The sequence below is a fragment of the Suncus etruscus genome, chromosome 17 (genome assembly GCF_024139225.1).
Source record: "Suncus etruscus isolate mSunEtr1 chromosome 17, mSunEtr1.pri.cur, whole genome shotgun sequence".
NCBI classification, from domain to species: domain Eukaryota; kingdom Metazoa; phylum Chordata; class Mammalia; order Eulipotyphla; family Soricidae; genus Suncus; species Suncus etruscus.
In genome coordinates this window covers 22,181,217-22,199,989 of record NC_064864.1, presented here as the reverse complement: position 1 = coordinate 22,199,989, position 18,773 = coordinate 22,181,217, and the positions used below count along the sequence as shown (strand labels likewise).

General features: G+C 51.6%; 1 protein-coding gene across 1 annotated transcript; it reads left to right on the top strand.

The window, feature by feature from the left end:
* Positions 1-255: 255 nt before the first annotated feature.
* On the top strand, positions 256-4,810 carry HIC2 (HIC ZBTB transcriptional repressor 2). The gene is made up of 2 exons (XM_049790670.1): positions 256-336; positions 2,690-4,810. The coding sequence occupies exons 1-2, from the start codon at positions 311-313 to the stop codon at positions 4,512-4,514; spliced, it is 1,851 nt and encodes a 616-aa protein (XP_049646627.1). The 5' UTR covers positions 256-310; the 3' UTR covers positions 4,515-4,810.
* Positions 4,811-18,773: the final 13,963 nt, after the last annotated feature.

Below are 18,773 nucleotides of genomic sequence, written 5' to 3'. Positions count from 1 at the left end.
TAAATATGTCAGCCTGGAAGGGGCCTTGCCAGGCCTCCTGCTACCACACCTGCCCCACTTGCGCATCTGCCACGGACAACCCCAAGTCTCTGAGGCTCTTGGAGCACCCTAAATCTCCCTGACATGCTGCTGTCTTGTGCCACCTCCCTCACCCCACCTGGGTCTCCCAGCAGCGACTTTCACTGTCTTCCTTGGTGCTTGAGGGTGACTTTGTGTGTCTCTTCCCCCTCCCTCTAGGTGACCAGGCATTGATGCACCCCCAGGGAGGCCACGCACTCAAGGAGGCCACCCCCCGCTGGCTGCTGCTCACATGGTTTCTGGGCCCTTGGCACTCCGGTAGGTCAAAGAAGGACCTGGGCAGGAGTATGGCGAGGGGTGTCTGCCTGCTCCTTCTGGGGGGCTTGTGGGTGGTTCCCAGCGCGACCTGCAAGTCTTCGTGTGCATATCGACCATGCAACACAATGAGGGCCCAGAGACTGTCCTCTGAGCTTGGGGAGAATGGACACTGGGTTTCCCGATTGTGCTGTCCCCACCTCATGCCACACATAAGAACACCTGACCCTTGTTTCTTGGTTGATGTGGTAGTCATGGACTGAGTCATGGCCCACTCCAGTCAGCCATGAGCGGAGGAGTGTTTGTTCCCTCAGACATGGACTGTGCCAGGGACTTGACCAGGCTTCTCAGCCCAGGTTAGACCTTGGAACTCAGGTGAGACCCTTGGGTTTAAAGGCTGACATTGCAGGGGCAGTAGAGGCTCCAGTGTCTGGAGAGGCAGAGATGTGCCACGAGTGAGTCTGAAAGTGGGGGAGCAGGCCCCCTTGTTAGTGAGTGAATTCTAGTTAGTGCTAGCCAGAGGCCACAGGCCAGAAATACTTGCTTGGTTTGGGTGATATATAAGGAAGAGTTCTGAACTTGCATATGAAGATTTGGTCACCAGTTTGTGTGACCAGGCCTTGCACACCGTGTGTGTCCCTGCGTGCAGCCAACCTTCCTAGGTGCCCTGTGTCTTCGCTCTGCTGTTCATCTGGTCTGTGCCTATGCTTGGACCTATTCACCATGGAGCCTGAACTCTGAGCTGTGTGGCCAGATTCACAACTCCCTTTTCTGCTTGGCACATGTAACTTTTTTTTTGGGGGGGGGACTTATGGACACTTGCTGGTGCTAAGGTATTGTTGGTGATGAGACTTTGGGGTTGCATTGCAAAATATCAGTCCTGACAGCTCTCTGTTTACAGCATCTTTCCTTTCTTTTTTTTGGGGGGGGAGACCAAATCTTGCAATGCTCAGAACCATATGGGATGAACTTGGTTCAGCTGCATGAAAGGCAAGTGCCCTTGCTGCTCTGTTAGCATGCCAGCCCCTTCTTTTCCTTTCCTTTTTTTCCTTTCTGTGCTGGGGACTGAAACCAGGCCTTAGAGCAAAGACCTACCTCAACTCTATCATTGATACTGCTTCCTTTTTTTTTTTTTGTTTGTTTTTTGGGCCACACCCTGCGACTCAGGGGTTACTCCTGGCTATGCACTCAGAAATCGCTCCTGGCTTGGGGGACCACGTGGGACGCCAGGGAATCGAATTGCAGTCTGTCCTAGGCTAGCGAGGGCAAGGCAGATGTCTTACCTCTAGCACCACTGCTCCGGCCCCTGCTTTCTTTTTTTTTCTTTTTTTCTTTTTCTTTCTTTCTTTTTTTTTTTTGTTTTTGTTTTTGTTTTTGGGCCACACCCTGTGACGCTCAGGGGTTACTCCTGGCTATGCGCTCAGAAGTTGCTCCTGGCTTCTTGGGGGGCCATATGGGACACCGGGGGATCGAACCGCGGTCCGTCCTAGGCTAGCGCAGGCAAGGCAGGCACCTTACCTCCAGCGCCACCGCCCGGCCCCTTCTTTCTTTCTTTCTTTTTTTTTTTGTTTTTGGGCCACACTCGGCAGTGCTCAGGGGTTACTCCTGGCTGTCTGCTCAGAAATAGCTCCTGGCAGGCACGGGGGAACCATATGGGACACCAGGATTTGAACCAACCACCTTTGGTCCAGGATTGGCTGCTTGCAAGGCAAACGCCACTATGCTATCTCTCCGGGCCCTTGACTTTTTTTTTTTTTTTTTTTGGCTTTTTTTTTCTTAATTAAATTTGTTTTGATTTGAAGATGCTGAGGAAGGTGAGAGAGAGAGGATAGGAAAGAGAGGCAGTAACTAACAATGCACTCAGGAGAGAGTCCTGGTACACTGACAAGCATGAAAGTAAGAAAGTGCACATCTCAGAAGAGGAGATGCAGGCGATGTGCTCGGGCACCCTGTATGTGGGCAGCACATATGCACCACTGCTTTCTTTTTAAAATGAGATGCAGATGCTAATGGCAACAGTGTCCTTTCAGGCAGTGAGCCCCTGTAGTGTGTTCCAGGAGGTAACCAGCACCCAGGCCGGTGCCACTGCAGCCCCCTCCGCCTGCCCCAGGGCCTTGCACTCTGTCCTGGTTTTCTAATAGGTTTTTTTTTGGGGGGGGGGGGTTGGCTTTTTTGGGTCACACCCAGCCACAATCAGGGGTTACTTCTGGCTCTAGGCTCAGAAATCGCTCCTGGCAGGCTCGGGGGACCATATAGGATGCCGGGATTCGAACCACCATCCTTCTGCAAGGCAAATTCCCTACCTCCATGCTATTTCTCCGGCCCCCCTAATAGGTTATGCCTGTTCTTCTTGCAGGTGGTGCGCGTGGGCAGGGCGCGGGGACATGGGACCCGACATGGAGCTGCCCAGCCACTCGAAACAGCTCCTGCTGCAACTGAACCAGCAGAGGACGAAGGGGTTCCTGTGTGATGTCATCATCATGGTGGAGAACTCCATCTTCCGGGCCCACAAGAACGTCCTGGCTGCCAGCAGCATCTACTTCAAGTCTCTAGTGCTACACGACAACCTCATCAACCTGGACACCGACATGGTCAGCTCCACAGTGTTCCAGCAGATCCTAGACTTCATCTACACGGGCAAGCTGCTGCCCAGCGAGCAGCCGGCCGAGCCCAACTTCAGCACTCTCCTCACTGCCGCCAGCTACCTCCAGCTGCCCGAGTTGGCAGCCCTTTGCCGCCGCAAGCTCAAGCGAGCTGGCAAACCCTTTGGCTCTGGACGGGTGGGAGCTGCTGGCATGGGGCGACCTCCCCGTGGCCAGCGGCTGTCCACAGCCTCCGTGATCCAGGCTCGCTATCCAGGGATCGCAGATGGGCGCAAGGGGGCCCACACTCCCCAGGAGCTCTCTCAGGCCAAAGGCTCTGACGACGACGAGCTCTTCCCAGGCAGCTCCAGTCACGAGAGCGCGCACAGCCTGGGCCGCCTCTGTCCGGCTGGGGCTGACGCTGGCCTGGGCAGCTGCAGCACCAATGGGAGCAGTGGTGGCTGTGAACAGGAACTGGGGCTTGACCTGTCCAAAAAGAGCCCCCCTCTCCCCCCTGCCACCCCTGGCCCCCCACTCAGCCCGGAAGACCCAGCCCAGCTGAGCGACAGTCAGCATGGATCCCCCCTGTCAGTTGCTGCCCCGCCCGTTGCCAATAGTGCCTCTTACGCTGAGCTGGGGGGCGCCCCCGCTGAGCCCATGGATCTCGAAGGGGCCGAGGACAACCACCTTAGCCTGCTGGAGAGTTCAGGGGGGCCGCCTCGGAAGACCCTGCGACACTCGGCCCGCAAGAAGGAATGGAGCAAGAAGGAGGCCATGGCAGGTTCCCCCTTTGAGCTGCCGGAAGGAGGGCCTAAGGGCCCTTGCCCCGGGGAGGAAGGCGAGGGGCTCGGAGACAGGGTTCCCAACGGTATCTTGAGCAGCGGCATGGTAGGGGCAGGCCCCAGCGGGCCCTACGGGGAGCCCCCCTACTCCTGCAAGGAAGAGGAGGAGAACGGCAAGGACGGGAGCGAGGACAGCGGGCAGAGCGGGAGCGAGGGAGGCAGTGGCCACGTCGGGGCCCACTACATGTACCGGCAGGAAGGCTACGAGACCGTCTCGTACGGGGACAACCTGTACGTGTGTATCCCCTGCGCCAAAGGCTTCCCCAGCTCAGAGCAGCTCAACGCGCACGTGGAGACACACACCGAGGAGGAGCTGTTCATCAAGGAGGAGGGGGCCTACGAGACCGGCAGCGGGGGCCCCGACGAGGAGGCCGAGGATCTGTCGGCGCCCAGTGCGGCCTACGCGGCCGAGCCCCGGCCCTTCAAGTGCTCGGTGTGCGAGAAGACCTACAAGGATCCGGCCACGCTGCGGCAGCACGAGAAGACGCACTGGCTCACCCGGCCCTTCCCCTGCAACATCTGCGGCAAGATGTTCACCCAGCGCGGCACCATGACCCGCCACATGCGCAGCCACCTGGGCCTGAAGCCCTTCGCCTGTGATGAGTGTGGCATGCGCTTCACCCGCCAGTACCGCCTCACCGAGCATATGCGCGTGCACTCGGGGGAGAAGCCCTACGAGTGCCAGCTCTGTGGGGGCAAGTTTACGCAGCAGCGCAATCTCGTCAGCCACCTGCGCATGCACACCTCCCCCTCCTAGAAGCCAAAGACCCTCTCCCCGGCCTGCTGGGCTCCTGCAGACTCGCCAGGCAGGCAGGGCCAGGGCACTGCCATCGCCCAGGGGTGGCTCCTGGCAGCACCTCTGGCCAGCCCCCACCCCAGAGCTTTAATCAATGTCTGTACCAAGGGAAGAGAGGAAGGAAGCAGTGGCTCAAACCCCGGCTGGGTCGCAGGTGTCCCCTTTTCCTCCCCCACACGCGGGCCCTGGCAGCTGTGAGGCCAGTGGGAGTGAAGGAAGGGAGTCCGGCTGGGCCTTGGCGCCTACTAACGAGGAACGGGGCCCCCTTTATGCTCGCTGTCAGGCCCTGGTGGTGTCCACGCACGCCGGTGCTGGTCCGTTCCCGAGGCCCTGGCTCTGCGGGCTGGTGCTGTGGGGGACAGAGCCCACCTTCCTCAGCCAGAGCCCCACTGCCTACCTCTCTACAACTAAAGAGCCCCTCCGGGCCTCTGTTGGTGTTTTTCCTACTGATCTGCTCCTCTTTCCCTTTGCATTTTGTTTTTAAACCAAAATCAAGAGTTGATTGGTCCTCCCAGCCCCTTGGGGCTGAGCCTGGGTCTGCAGACTGAATGTACCGGGCAGCTGCCCTGTCCTGCTCCTGAAGGGGACAGGGCACCCACCCCTCCAGGCCCCTGAAGCCCTTCTTGCCCAAAGGCTTCCCTGGGCCCCGAGCTTTGCCTCGGCAGCCTCAGGAGAAAGAGTGCTTTTCTTATAGTTTCGGAGGAATGTTCTTTGTTTAGAGGTACTTGTTTTTTTTTTTTTATGAAGAGAAAACCAGTGTAACATGTGAATGTTTGAATCGGAAGGTCTGGGGATCTTGGGGGCGGGTGGGTGGGGGGAAGGCTGGACTTGATGCCAGGGCTGTCGGTACTCTTGTTTTTCATTTCCTGGATGTGTGTGTGAGTGGGTGTGTGGTGCCTGTGGACAGATGTTGAACTTTCCTTCCTTCCTTACTGATCAAGGTGGAGAGACTTCTGACCTTTTGCTACCTCTTGAATTCATGAGAACAGTCTGTTAGTGACTGGCAGTTGAGCCCATGACACTTTTTTGTTTTCCTCCCATAGCAGACACAGGAAGACACCTGGTCATCGGAGCCAGGTTTGGGCTGGCTTGGGCAGTCCTCCTGGACTCAGCCAGCCAAGACTCAATCCTGGCCCCCAGTACTCTTTTCAGGGGTTTCCTGCAGCTGTGGAGTTTGGCTTTATGTGTGCGTGTGTGCGTGCTTGTACTTTCTCTCTGCCCTGAGCGGGTCTGAGCACTGCTGAGCCCCATGGGCGCCTGCTCGAGCCGCTGTCCCAGGTGAGGCCAGAGCAAGAACTTGAGTGCAGAGCGAGCTTATGGCCGCTCCCCGCCAGTGCCAGGATGGGGCGGAAGTGAGCCCCCCCCATCCTGCCCCCCTGGCCTGCAGCACCCCCTTCGTTAGTGAGGTGCTCGGGAAAGGCTGCCTTCTCTCGGGGAGGGCTGAGCTGAGCAGAGCAGAGCGACATTTCCCCTGTTAGGGTATAGGGACAGACCTTGCCCTCCTTTGGTCATGCTGGCCCGACCCCGGGCCGCCCTGGTGAGAGGCTGATGGCCATCACTATCTGTTCTCAGGCTTCTGTGGGATCCTGCCCCCCTGCTCCTCACTTGGGTGCTGTCACTTCAGACTTTTCACTGGAGTCAGGTTCCCAAAATTGGACCCCTGTCCTTAGACAGCGCTGCCCCAGGACTGGCCCACAGCTTTATCGGACTCATTTTGCTCTGTGCTTGTCTCTTTTTTTTCTGCTTTAAGTTCAGACCAAAAAAAAAAAATTCCAGAGTCATCCTCTTTTCCCACCCTTCCAGAGAACCCTCCAGCTGAAATCAAAGTTCAGGGACCCAAGAGGCGAGCAGTGTGCTTCGGGGAGTGAGGGCGCTAGGACTGAGCCCCCAGGTGTTCCCAGCCTCCAGCTGCGCCTCTGCCCTTTGGGTGGGAAGTGGAGAACCCAGCCTGCAGCTGCAGGCTGAGGGCCCGGGAGGTCTGAGGCGGGAGGACCCCCTTTTTCCTGGCCCCTCTGCTCTCCCTACCCCCACCCTGCCAGCACTTAAGCTTCATGACACAAAGTCTGTACTGCACGAGATTGTCCCCATGCCAGTGTGTGCTTTGGTGCTACATCTGTGAGGTGGCGTGAGGACAGGCAATTCATGTGCGGAGTTCAGGGACTGGGCGCAATGCCCCTCACTCCACGGCATTTTGCGACATAGTATTGTACCCACCCGAGTATTGTATGGAGCCTTTTCTGTATTTTAACCAGAAAGCAAAACACTAGTTTCCTATTTAAGATTTTAAGGGTGGGTGGGGTGGGGTGGGAGTAAGACAACACTTGGTTTTGTTTTTATTTTCCTTTGACTTCATGTTGAGCGTGTACTTCTGAGTATGTGTGTGGGATATATTAACTAACGCCTCCCCAGGAAATTAGGCCGTGGGAGGCCAGGGACAACTTACAGTTCTCTGCTCTAGTCACTTAATTCCTGAATGTTTCGGAAAAAAACAGGAAACACAAACTAGCAGACTGTCAGAGGAGAAGCGAACAACAACAACCATAACAAAAAGCTCATACCCAAATTCACAAAACCTATTTTTTAAACCAAAGCACATTTTGAATGAGTGTGGAACCTCAGTGGGCTCAGAAAAAAAAAAAACGTACTAATATATTTATCTCATTGTTTACATAAACTTTTACAGTTTTCAACCTCAGCAGCTGTGAGGCCAGGCCCGTCCCAGTGATCCCTTCCTCCAGAGACCCTGCTGAGCCAGCTCAGAACGGCAGAGTGCAGCCGTGGGGGCTGGGCATAGGCAGAGGCCTTGGGTTCGGGTTCACCAGAGCCTCTCTAAGCCTAGTTGGCACCAAAGAGCGTGGGCCTGTGCTGGCCAGACCCTGGTGGTCGAGGGTCTTGGGCAGATCTTGGGCCCCTGAATGGAAAGGAAACCCTTCTGCTGGTCTGCTCAAGACCTGGGGGAGGGTAACTTGAGGGTCCCCTTCAAGCCAAAAAGCCAGGTTGGCTCCAGTGTCTCCAGCCCTGGGGGCCTCTTTCCCTGTCCTTCTGGAAGGGCTAATCGGGTCGGGCCTTACCAACACAGATGGTGCAGACACTCTGAATAGTGTTGTTTCTGTATCAATATGTTTGTGCAGTGATGAATGTATTTATTTCTCGGACTTGGGGTGATATGTGGCTGGCCCCGCCCCGCCACCACACGCTCCTGCCAGACAGAGCCGCTGCAAGGGCTCCTCCAGAGTCTCAAAAAAAAAAAAAAAAAGAAAAGTGAAAAGACAAAAAAAAAAAACCTTGAAGCAAATAAGAATCTCAGAGACTCCAGCATAGCCATACACCTAAGCCTGTGAAAGGAACAATGAACAATCCAAACCCAGACCGACCTTCAGACCTCATGCAGCTATATGTATGCAGCCTTGTGTGCGAGTGTATGTGTGTGTTTCCCGTCGTCACCACTCGGGGGGTGCTGGGCTGTCCTGCCCCCCCCCTCCCGCCCCATCAGTATTCACTGGACTCAGCTGTGTGCAGGAGTGCGATCCTGGGCTGGGCCGCTGGGCACCCACACCCCAGCTGTGCCTGCGGCTGTCTTAGGTGGGGGAAGGCCTGGGCAGCTGGGAAGGCCAGGCTCAGGGAAGAGGCAGCTGCGTCCGTCCGTCCTGTCTCCTTGGCAAGGGGGACAGAAGCAGAGGTGCCAGGCCTTGGCGGACAGACGGCTCTCAGCCCAGCGTGCCCCAAGGTCCTAGCTTTCCCCCCGGAGTCACACTGGACCAGTGACTCAAGCCAGGAGTGAGGGGACGAAGGCCTGGCCAGAGCCTCAGTCTGACATTCCAAATTGGGGTGGGTGTGAACTGTGGGAGTTGAGGCCCAGGATTCCTTTCCAAGGACCCCAGCTTCAATCACCTCATTCAGTTCCTACCAGAACCCCTCCCCCTACCTCACCTTGCTATTTATTGCTGTAATTTATTGACCTCAGAAATGCTGCCTAACAGACCTCATTGGGGAAGGGAGACTCCCTAGGGCTCCCCCCCTCCACTTGGTAGGGCCCTGTGGGGCCAGGTGCTGAGGGGAGCCTCTCTGTACCTCATCCATAACTTGCTTTCCCCCGCCCCCATTTGGGGCATCCCAGGTGGGCAGTGGCCCATTCAGAAATACCTCGAGGGGGAGGGCTGGGTAATAACTTTTGATAACTCGGAACTGGAAGAGGGATCATGTCCTACTTTATATCCTTCCCAGAAAGGGGGAGGGACACCGTGATCGCACTCCTGTACGGGCCACCGCCGCTGTCTGTCATTACATTGAGTTCACCTTCCTGAGAGTTTGGGTAAATTCAGGTCAGAGCTGCAGGTTTGCAGCCTCAAGTGTCATAGAAAAAGCAGTTCACCGTCGACTGATCTCTCCATTCAGAAGCGTGCAGTCTTAATGTACAGTGATGAGAAACTGTTATTTTATGATCTTTTCATTAAAAGCTTGATTGAAAACTCCTGTGTGGCCTCTTTCTGTTTCTTGGTGAAGGAAGGACAGCTCCTTTGGCTTAGTGCTCTAGGAAGTGGGGAAGGCAGGGGAGCTCGTCAGGTGGATGAGCTTGTACTCTGGTGTTTTAATTTAAATTAGAGTGTCCTAGTGTTGGGTGCCACTCATTGTTTTTGTTTTTTGTTTGCTTTTTTTTGTTTTTGTTTTTTTGGGCCACACCCGGTGACGCTCAGGGGTTACTCCTGGCTATGCGCTCAGAAGTTGCTCCTGGCTTGGGGGACCATATGGGACACCTGGGGATCGAACCGCGGTCCGTCCAAGGCTAGCGCAGGCAAGGCAGGCACCTTACCTTTAGCGCCACCGCCCGGCCCCTCATTGTTTTGATATAAATTAGTTTTTTGTTTTATGTTTTTGGATCACACCCGGCAGCGCTCAGGGGTTACTCCTGGCTCTATGCTCAGAAATTGCCCCTGGCAGGCACAGGGCACCATATGGGATGCCAGGATTCGAACCACCATCTTTCTGCATGAAAGGCAAATGCCTTACCTCCATGCTATCTCTCTCTGACCCCTGTTTTGATATAAATTAAATAGTTCCAGTGTTGGGGGGATGGTGAGACCTTTCTGGATTTGAGCCAACTCCTACAACCTCAATGGCCTGGCGGGTCTGAAGGTTGCAGGGTGAGAGCAGAGATTCACAAAGCAGATGAAGTTCCAGGAGTCAAGCCAGCTTTATTTCACGTCCCAACTTTGCATATACGTTTTCTTTTTTTTTTCTTTTTATTTTTTTGGTTTTTGGGCCACACCCGGCGGTGCTCAAGGGTTACTCCTGGCTATCTGCTCAGAAATAGCCCCTGGCAGGCACGGGGGACCATATGAGACACCGGGATTCGAACCAACCATGTTAGGTCCTGGATCGGCTGCTTGCAAGGCAAACACCGCTGTGCTATCTCTCCGGCCCCACATATACATTTTCTAACATGGCTTCTATGTGAAGCCTTTTCTGAGCAGCTACTTCTCTACTTCTGGCTCTCTCAGCCTCTGTCTCCCTTTCAGCTGCTTTTCCAGAATTCCTTGCTAACTAACAACCTTTGCTGAAGTTACTGCTGCTGCTGCTTTGCGGATGCTCAACTGCTGATGCTGAATATGATGCTGAATCTCTGTTGAATCTCGCTGTTGATTCTCACTTCTGCTCCTGTCCTCTAACTCTCCTTAATCCCTCTCTTCCCCCAAGCAGACTCCTATACCTACCCATTCCAGATGTGGGTAGTTCTGATTATTCAGGTAGGATAAATAAGTTGGGGGAGGTGATACCCACACCCTGGGCTCAGGACAGCCATCTGTCCACTTAGCTTCTGGAGTCAACATAGTGGGTAGTGCTGGACTGGTCGCAGTGGGGGAAGGACATACATGCACACACTTACCCATTGAGTCTCTTTCTCTAGTTTTCAGTTTGATGGGGAAAAGAAAGGAAGGGGCAAGAAGAATCTGGTGCCCTAGGAAACTCATGCTCAGGAAGGTGGGGATCCCAGCCAGCTACACACCCTCATTCTCACTGTAGGTGTTCGAGTGGCACCAGGCTGTGGCGATGAGTGTAGAAGTCAAGCACTAGAGGTACTTGGAAATTACCCAGGTCTCAGTACCCTTTATTTTTTTACCTCTAAGTAAAAAATGGGTTTAATTTAGGGGCCGGAAAGATAGCATGGAGGTAGGGCCTTTGCCTTGCAAGCAGAAGGACAATGGTTTGAATCCCGGCATCCCATATGGTCCCCTGAGCCTGCCAGGAGCAACTTCTGAGCGTAGAGCCAGGAGTAACCCCTGAGCGCTGCCGGGTGTGGCCCAAAAAACAAAAAATAGGTTTAATTTGGAGGTTCTGTGAAGGGGCGGGAGAATGGGGGTTTCTCAGAAGCAGAGCCTTAGCAAGTCCCAGGGTCAAAGGAATTAGGTGGACTTCTCAGGAAGGTAAATGTGGGTGATGTTCAAGCAGACACATGTATGTAGTCTGGAAACATGTTGGCTATTTTATGGGTTTCACGGGTGGCCTTTGGGGCCCTGCTCTGGTCACTTCTGGCAGTGCTCTCAGGACCAAATGTGCCAGGTATTCGGATTCAAACTGGGTCAACTGAGCAAGGCAAATGCAGAGTGTTTTGTATTTTATCAAAACAGTATTTGAATTGTTGATATAATCAGGGCTGGACAGCATGGCATCTTCCTTGCACAGGGCCAACAGGTTACACAGATAAATACAGTGACTGTGGTGCCTCCTTACACTTGGCTGACCCAGGTTCAATCCTCAGCACCCTCATAGGGTCCCCCCAAGTCCACCAGGAGTGCTTCCTTTATAAAGAACTAGAAGTAACTTATACTCTTGAGTTTTTCATTGTTTTGGGGCCACACCCGGTGGATTTACTCCTGACTGCTTCTGGTCGGACTCAGGTGTGTTTAGCTATGTGCAAGGCTGTACCTACTGTTCTCTCTGACTCCATTCCTGAAGCTTGTTTTTTGGGGGGTTTAGTTTTTGTTTTGGGGTCACACCTAGCGGTGCTCTGAAGTTATTCTTGGGTCTGCACTCAGAAGTCACTCCTGGCAGGCTTGGAACCATATGGGATGCTGGAATTCAAACCAGGGTCCATCCTGTGTTGGTCGCGTGCAAGGCAAACACGTCTTACTGCTATGCTGTTTCACCGGCTCCTCCTGAAGCTTGTTTTAGCTTTTGTTTTCAGTGGTTCAGTTTGATGTGTGATGTCAGTCAGCATGTCTGAAAGCTAGGGAAGCTGCTGGAAAGAGCAGAACTTGTTTGGAAACTAGGGGCTGCTTCCTGTTGTGCTGAGGGGACTGCAGGTTTGATCTTGCAGGGCTTCACACTAGTTTTGGGGGAGGTGGAGTGCGGTATAGGATTTAGGCCACATCTGGTGGTGCCAGGAGCTGATGTTGGGGATCATACCTGGGTCAGCTGTGTTCAAGGTAAGTTTTCTACCTGTTATACTATCTAGCCTGTTGTCTCCTCATTTCTCCCCAATAGTGAGGTGGACCTCCTCCAAATCCCCAATCAACTTTACCTTGACTGCCACAGGGCAGTACTGGCAGGAGGCCAGGAAGAAATGGACCAGAATTAAAGAACTCTTACATTTGGGGATTATGGGGATGGTCCAGGCACAACTGGCATAGCTCAAGGTCACTCCTGACCACTTGAAGCATATGGGGTGCCCCATACTATCTCTCTGGACTCAGAGAATTTCCTCCACACTCTACCCTTTTCGCAGTCTGGGGCCTCATACATACAGAATAATTCTCAAACCCAGGGCCTCATACATCCAGAATAAGTCTGCCTTTTGACTATATCTGGCCTCCTTTTAACTCTGCACACCTTGGAATGGTTAACCTGGGACTTGGACTCTACCTGTTAGGTTACTGCCTCTGGCTGGCAGCTTTTTTTTTTTTTTTTTTTTGTTCACACCCAGAGCACTCAGGGGTTCCTCCTGGCTCTACACTCAGAAATCGCTCCTGGCAGGCTCGGGGGACCATATGGGAAGCCAAGATTCTAACCACCGTCCTTCTGCATGCAAGGCAAACACCTTACCTCCATGCTATCTCTCTGGCCCCAAGAGGCTTTTGCTTTTTGCCCCACAAGATGTCTTTCAGATGCAAGGCTTTGCTGAAGCCCTGTCCTCTTTGTTTTGGGTCACATGCTTCTTTTGATAATGTGTTTTCTTCACTGGCAAGTGAGAAAAAGATCACAGGTGAATCATATTTTTTGAGACTTGCATGTTGAAGCTGCTTTTGTTGGTTTTGATTTGGAGTCACACTCTGGAGTTGAGGGGCTGAGGCTCTGTGGGGAACTATGTGATGCTGGGAACTGACCTCGGAAGTCTATCATGCCAAGCACGTGCTCCTGCCCTTTGAGCATTTCCCAGTTCCTGAAATGACTTTTTTTTTTTTTTTTTTGTGGTTTTTGGGTTATACCCAGAAGTGCTCAGGAGTTACTCCTGGCTCCACGCTCAGAAATTGCTCCTGGCAGGCACTGGGGACCATATGGAATGCCAGGATTCGAACCAATGACCTTCTTCATGAAAGGCAAACACCTTACCTCCATGCTATCTCCGGCAACTTTTTTTTTTTCCATCTTTATTTAAACACCGTGATTACAAATATGATTGTAGTTGTATGATTTCAGTCATGTAAAGAACATCTCCCCTTCAACAGTGCAACATTCCCACCACCAATGTCCCAAATCTCCCTCCTTCCCACCTCACCCACACCTGTGCTCGAGACAGGCTTTCTACTTCCCTCATTCATTCACATTGTTAGGATAGTTCTCAATGTAGTTATTTCTCTAACAGTACTTATCACTTTGTGGTGAGCTCCAGCCCTCTTCTCTTTTTTTTTTTTTTTTTTTTGGTTTTTGGGCCACACCGTGTGACGCTCAGGGGTTACTCCTGGCTATGCGCTCAGAAGTTGCTCCTGGCTTCTTGGGGGACCATATGGGATGCCGGGGGATCGAACCGCGGTCCGTCCTAGGCTAGCGCAGGCAAGGCAGGCACCTTACCTCCAGCGCCACCGCCTGGCCCCCAGCCCTCTTCTCTTTTGTCTCTGAAAATGATTGCAAGAATATGTTTCATTTTTCTTAAAACCCATAGATGAGTGAAACCATTCTGCGTCTTTCTCTCTCTCTCTCTCTCTCTCTCTCTCTCTCTGACTTATTTCACTCAGCAAAATAGATTACATGTACATCCATGTATAGGAAAATTTCATGACTTCATCTCTCCTGATGGCTGTATAATATTCCATTGTGTATATGTACCACAGTTTCTTTAGCATTCATCTGTTGAGGGGCATCTAGGCTGTTTCCAGAGTCTGGCTATGGTAAATAGTGCTGCAATGAATATAGGTGTAAGGAAGGGATTTTTTTTTTATTGTATTGTGTTCCTAGAGTATATCCCTAGGAGTGGTATAGCTGGATCCTATGGGAGCTCAATTTCCAGTTTTTGGAGGAATCTCCATATCGCTTCCCACAAAGGTTGGATTAGACGGCATTCCCATCAGCAGTGAAAAATAGTTCCCTTCTCTCTACATCCCCGCCAGCACTGCTTGTCTTCCCTCTTTGTGATGACTTCTTTCTGAAAGGACTCTTGAAGGAGTCAGAATCTATAGTCTGCCTTGCTGTGTGAGGACCTGTTCAATCCAGCACTGGAAAAAAAAATTAGGAACCATGCCTTCTAACCAAGTTGTGCTGAGTGGCCCCTGGTCCTGGAATGCTGCTGTGGAGGCCCCTATAAAAAAATAAAATAAGGGCCGGGCGGTGGCGCTACAGGTAAGGTGCCTGCCTTGCCTGCGCTAGCCTTGGACGGACCGCGGTTCGATCCCCCGGCGTCCCATATGGTCCCCCAAGCCAGGAGCGACTTCTGAGCGCATAGCCAGGAGTAACCCCTGGGCGTTACCGGGTGTGGCCCAAAAACCAAAACAAAAAAAAAGAAAAAAAAATAAAATAAGCTGGAGAGATAGCACAGTGGTAGGGCATTTGCCTTGAAAGCAGCCAATCCAGGATGGACAGTGGTTCGAATCCCACATCCCATATGATCCCTCGAGCCAGCCAGGGGCGATTTCTGAGCACAGAGCAAGGAGTAACCCCTGAGCACCACTGGGTATGACCCCAAAAAAACAAAAAATGAAAGGACTGGAAGAGATAGCACAACAGTAGGGTGTTTGCCTTGCATGCAGCTGACCTGGGAGAGACCCAATTCGATTCCCAGCATCCCATATGGTCCCTCAGCCTGCCAGGGGCGATTTCTGAGTGCCGAGACAGGAGTAACTGCTGAGCACCGCTGGATGCAGCACAATAGCCAATAAATAAATAAATAAAATAAAATGGGGTTCGGAGTGATAGCATAGTGGTAGGGCATTTGCCTTACATGCTGCCGATCTGGGACTGACCTGGGTTTGATCCCCAGCAACTCACATGGTCCCCTGAGCCTGCCAGAAGTGATTTCTGAGCACAGAGCTAGGGTAATAACCCTGATCACTGCCACTGAGTGTGCCCTCCTCCCAAAAGGAAAACCTCCTTCCTGGAGGTTTTTCCTGCTTTGACTTGAGTTTTTCCCTTATGACCATTCTCTCTTGGAGGGCAGGAATGGATCTTTTTCCTTATTCTCTCCTGTCCTCATCCCTCATTGCAGGGGTGGGGACCAGGCAGTCACAGGACATGCTTTTCAGTCCTGCTCTTGTTGGTAGGGAGTGTGATGAGGCTGGAGACAGTACAGTGGGATGTGCTTTTGCCTTGCATGCAATGGGCCCAGTTTGATCCTTAGCACCCCATGTGGTCCTCCAAGCCCCACCAGGAGTGATCCCTGAGCACAAAGCCAGGAGTAAAAGCTGAACTGCTGGGTGTAATCCCCTTTCCCCCACAAAAAAAAATAAAGGAATGTAAGAATGTGAGAGGGTAGCGTTAGGAGAGGGAACTAACTTCAACCTCTTTTTTTTTTTTTTTACTCTTTTTCTTGCTTTATGTCACCAGTTCTGTTAGATCTAAGCAGAATCATCCTTGTTCTGGCCTCTTAAACCTTAACATGAGCTTCCTATACTTACATATCACCTATAGGCAGTATATTTCCTATACTATGACTCATTATAGTATTTATACATATACATATATATTTTTAACCACACCCGGCGATGCTCAGGGGGCTACGCCTAGCTTTGCTCAGGATGCCTTCCTGGCATGCTCAGGGGGCCATGTGGGATACCAGTGCATGTAAAGCAAGTGCCCTACCCGCTGTTGTATCACTCAGGCCCCTAGTGTTTATTTATTTTTTTTTGTTTTGTTTTTGGGCCACACCCGGTAACGCTCAGGGGTTACTCCTGGCTATGTGCTCAGAAGTTGCTCCTGGCTTGGGGGACCATATGGGACACCAGGGGATCGAACCGCGGTCCGTCCAAGGCTAGTGCAGGCAAGGCAGGCACCTTACCTTTTAGCGCCACCGCCCGGCCCCTAGTGTTTATATTTTAACTAAGCAGCCTTCTTTACCAGGTAACTCTTCTCCTCTCCTCCCATTCTCTCCTCTTTTCTGCCCTTTCCTCTGTGATCTCTTGACCTCCTTTTTCTTCATTTCTTTTCATTTCTCTCCCTTCTCCTTCCCTTTCCCTCTCCTCCCTTCTCAAACTATGAGGGCAGATCACTCTGCATTGAATGGTATACTGAAACTAGAGGATGCTCCACATCAGCCTGACATCGATGAAAGAAATGCACAGAATCCAGTCTCTTTAAATATAAGAATCTGATACCAACAATAGCTAAAGTGTGAAAAAGTTTCGCCGGGACCACGGAGAATGACTCGGGTTGGATGGACTGGTATGCCTGGAACCCAGAGTCGGTCTTAAGCCAATAAACTTCTGTGGTGAGGCCTTTTTGTAATCAGGTCAAGGATTTTTTTCCATTTTCCCCATTTTTCTGGACCTATACAAACAACGATGATTGCCACTATCACACCCTTACTATATTTTTTTACTCTTATCCTTTAAGGAAAAAAATACAACTTACTGAACTTAAAAACAAATTACTGTAGTAGAATGCCTGTCTCGAATACAGGCAGGGGATGGGAAGGGGGGAGGAGTAATGTTACACTGGTGAGGGGGGGTGTTCTGGTTATGACTGTAACCCAACTATGATTGTTACTTAATAAAAAATATATTAAAAAAAAAAGTAGAAGGATGGTGGTTCAAATCCTGACATCCCATATAGTCCCCTGAGCCTGCCAGGAGTGACCCCTAAGCACTGCTGGATGCGACCCCTCCCCCCCCAAAAAAACAAAAGGGGTTGGAGAGATAGCAGGGAGGTAAGGTGTTTGCCTTGCATGCAGAAGGACAGTGGTTCGAATCCCGGCATCCCATATGCTCCCCTGAGCCTGCCAGGAGCGATTTCTGAGCACAGAGCCAGGAGTAACCCCTGAGAGCTGCCCGGTTTGACCCAAAAAACAAAACAAAACAAAAAAAAACCTTTTGCTAGGCAGAGATCTATTGAAAAGCACCATATTTTTTGTTTGTTTATGAACCACACCCGGCTCAGGGGTTAGGCTCTGCGTCCAGAAATCACTCCTAGCGGGGCCGGGCGGTGGCGCTAAAGGTAAGGTGCCTGCCTTGCCTGCGCTAGCCTTGGACGGACCGAGGTTCGATCCCCCGGTGTCCCATATGGTCCCCCAAGCCAGGAGCAACTTCTTTTTTTTTTTTTTTTTTTTTGTGGTTTTTGGGTCACACCCGGCAGTGCTCAGGGGTTACAACTCCTGGCTCCATGCTCAGAAATTGCTCCTGGCAGGCACAGGGGACCATATGGGACGCTGGGATTCGAACCAATGACCTCTTGCATGAAAGGCAAACGCTTTACCTCCATGCTATCTCTCCAGCCCCAGGAGCAACTTCTGAGCGCATAGCCAGGAGTAACCCCTGAGCGATACTGGGTGTGGCCCAAAAACCAAAACCAAAACCAAAACCAAAAACAAAAAAAAAAAAAAAAAGAAATCACTCCTAGTGAGCTCTGGGGATTATATGGGATGCCGAGGATCAAACCCAGAGCAGCTGCATGCAAGGTAAATGCCTTACCTGCTATGTTATTACTCTGGCTCTGGTTCTTCCTTCTTAATCCATGTTCGTTTGTTTTTCCTGAGCTAGCAGAGATGCTTAGGGGTTACTTCAGGCTCTGCACACAGGTGGGCTTGGGAACCATATGGGATGCCTGATATTGAACCTTACTCGCTGTGCTATTATTCTCGCCCCTGAATTTTCTTTTTTATGGTGTGTGTGTGTGTGTGTGTGTGTGTGTGTGTGTGTGTGTGTGTGTGTGTGTACCACACCAGTGATACCCAGGGATTACTCTTGGCTCTGTATTCAGGAATTATTCAGCAGGCTTGGGGAATCACATGGGATGCCTGGTGTTGATTTTTGGTCAGCTGACTGCAAGGCAAGCACCCTACCTGTTGTACTATCTTTTCCGCCCCCCTGTAATTTCTGATTCTGAGAAAACTCCAAAGAAACGGCTTTTTTTTTTTTTTTTTAGTGTACCTCATTGGAATGGGTTAGCAATTAATTGAGAAGTTTTGTGGGGCTGGAGAGATAGCATGGAGGTAGGGTGTTTGCCTTGCATGCAGAAGAACGGTGGTTTGAATACCGGCATCCTATATGGTCCCTGGAGTTTGCCAGGAGCGATTTTTTTTGTTTTTGTTTTTGTTTTTGGGTCACACCCGGCAGCGTTCTGGGGTTCCTCCTGGCTCTATGCTCAGAAATCGCTCCTGGCAGGCTCAGGGGACCTTATGGGATGCGGGGATTCGAACCACGGACCTTCTGCATGCAAGGCATGCCTTACCTCCATGCTCTCCGGCCCCCAGGAGCGATTTCTTTCTTTCTTTCTTTTTTTTTTTTTTTTCTTTCCTTCCCCCACCCCAGGAGCGATTTCTAAACAAAAACAAAGTTGTTTTGTATTGAAGTTCCTAAATGAAACAAGACAGGTTTTAAAGCCTACCTGTAGTAACCTCCCCAAACAACAGGATAGTTTTTCATTTATTTTTAAGCTACGGCCACCTTCTTTTATAATTATATATATATATATATATATATATATATATATTACTTAAACACCTTGATTACATACATGATTGTGTTTGGGTTTCAATCATGTAAAGAACACCACCCATCACCAGTGCAACGTTCCCATCACCAATGTCCCAAATCTCCCTCCTCCCCACCCGTACGGCCACCTTCTAATAACTTCTAGCAT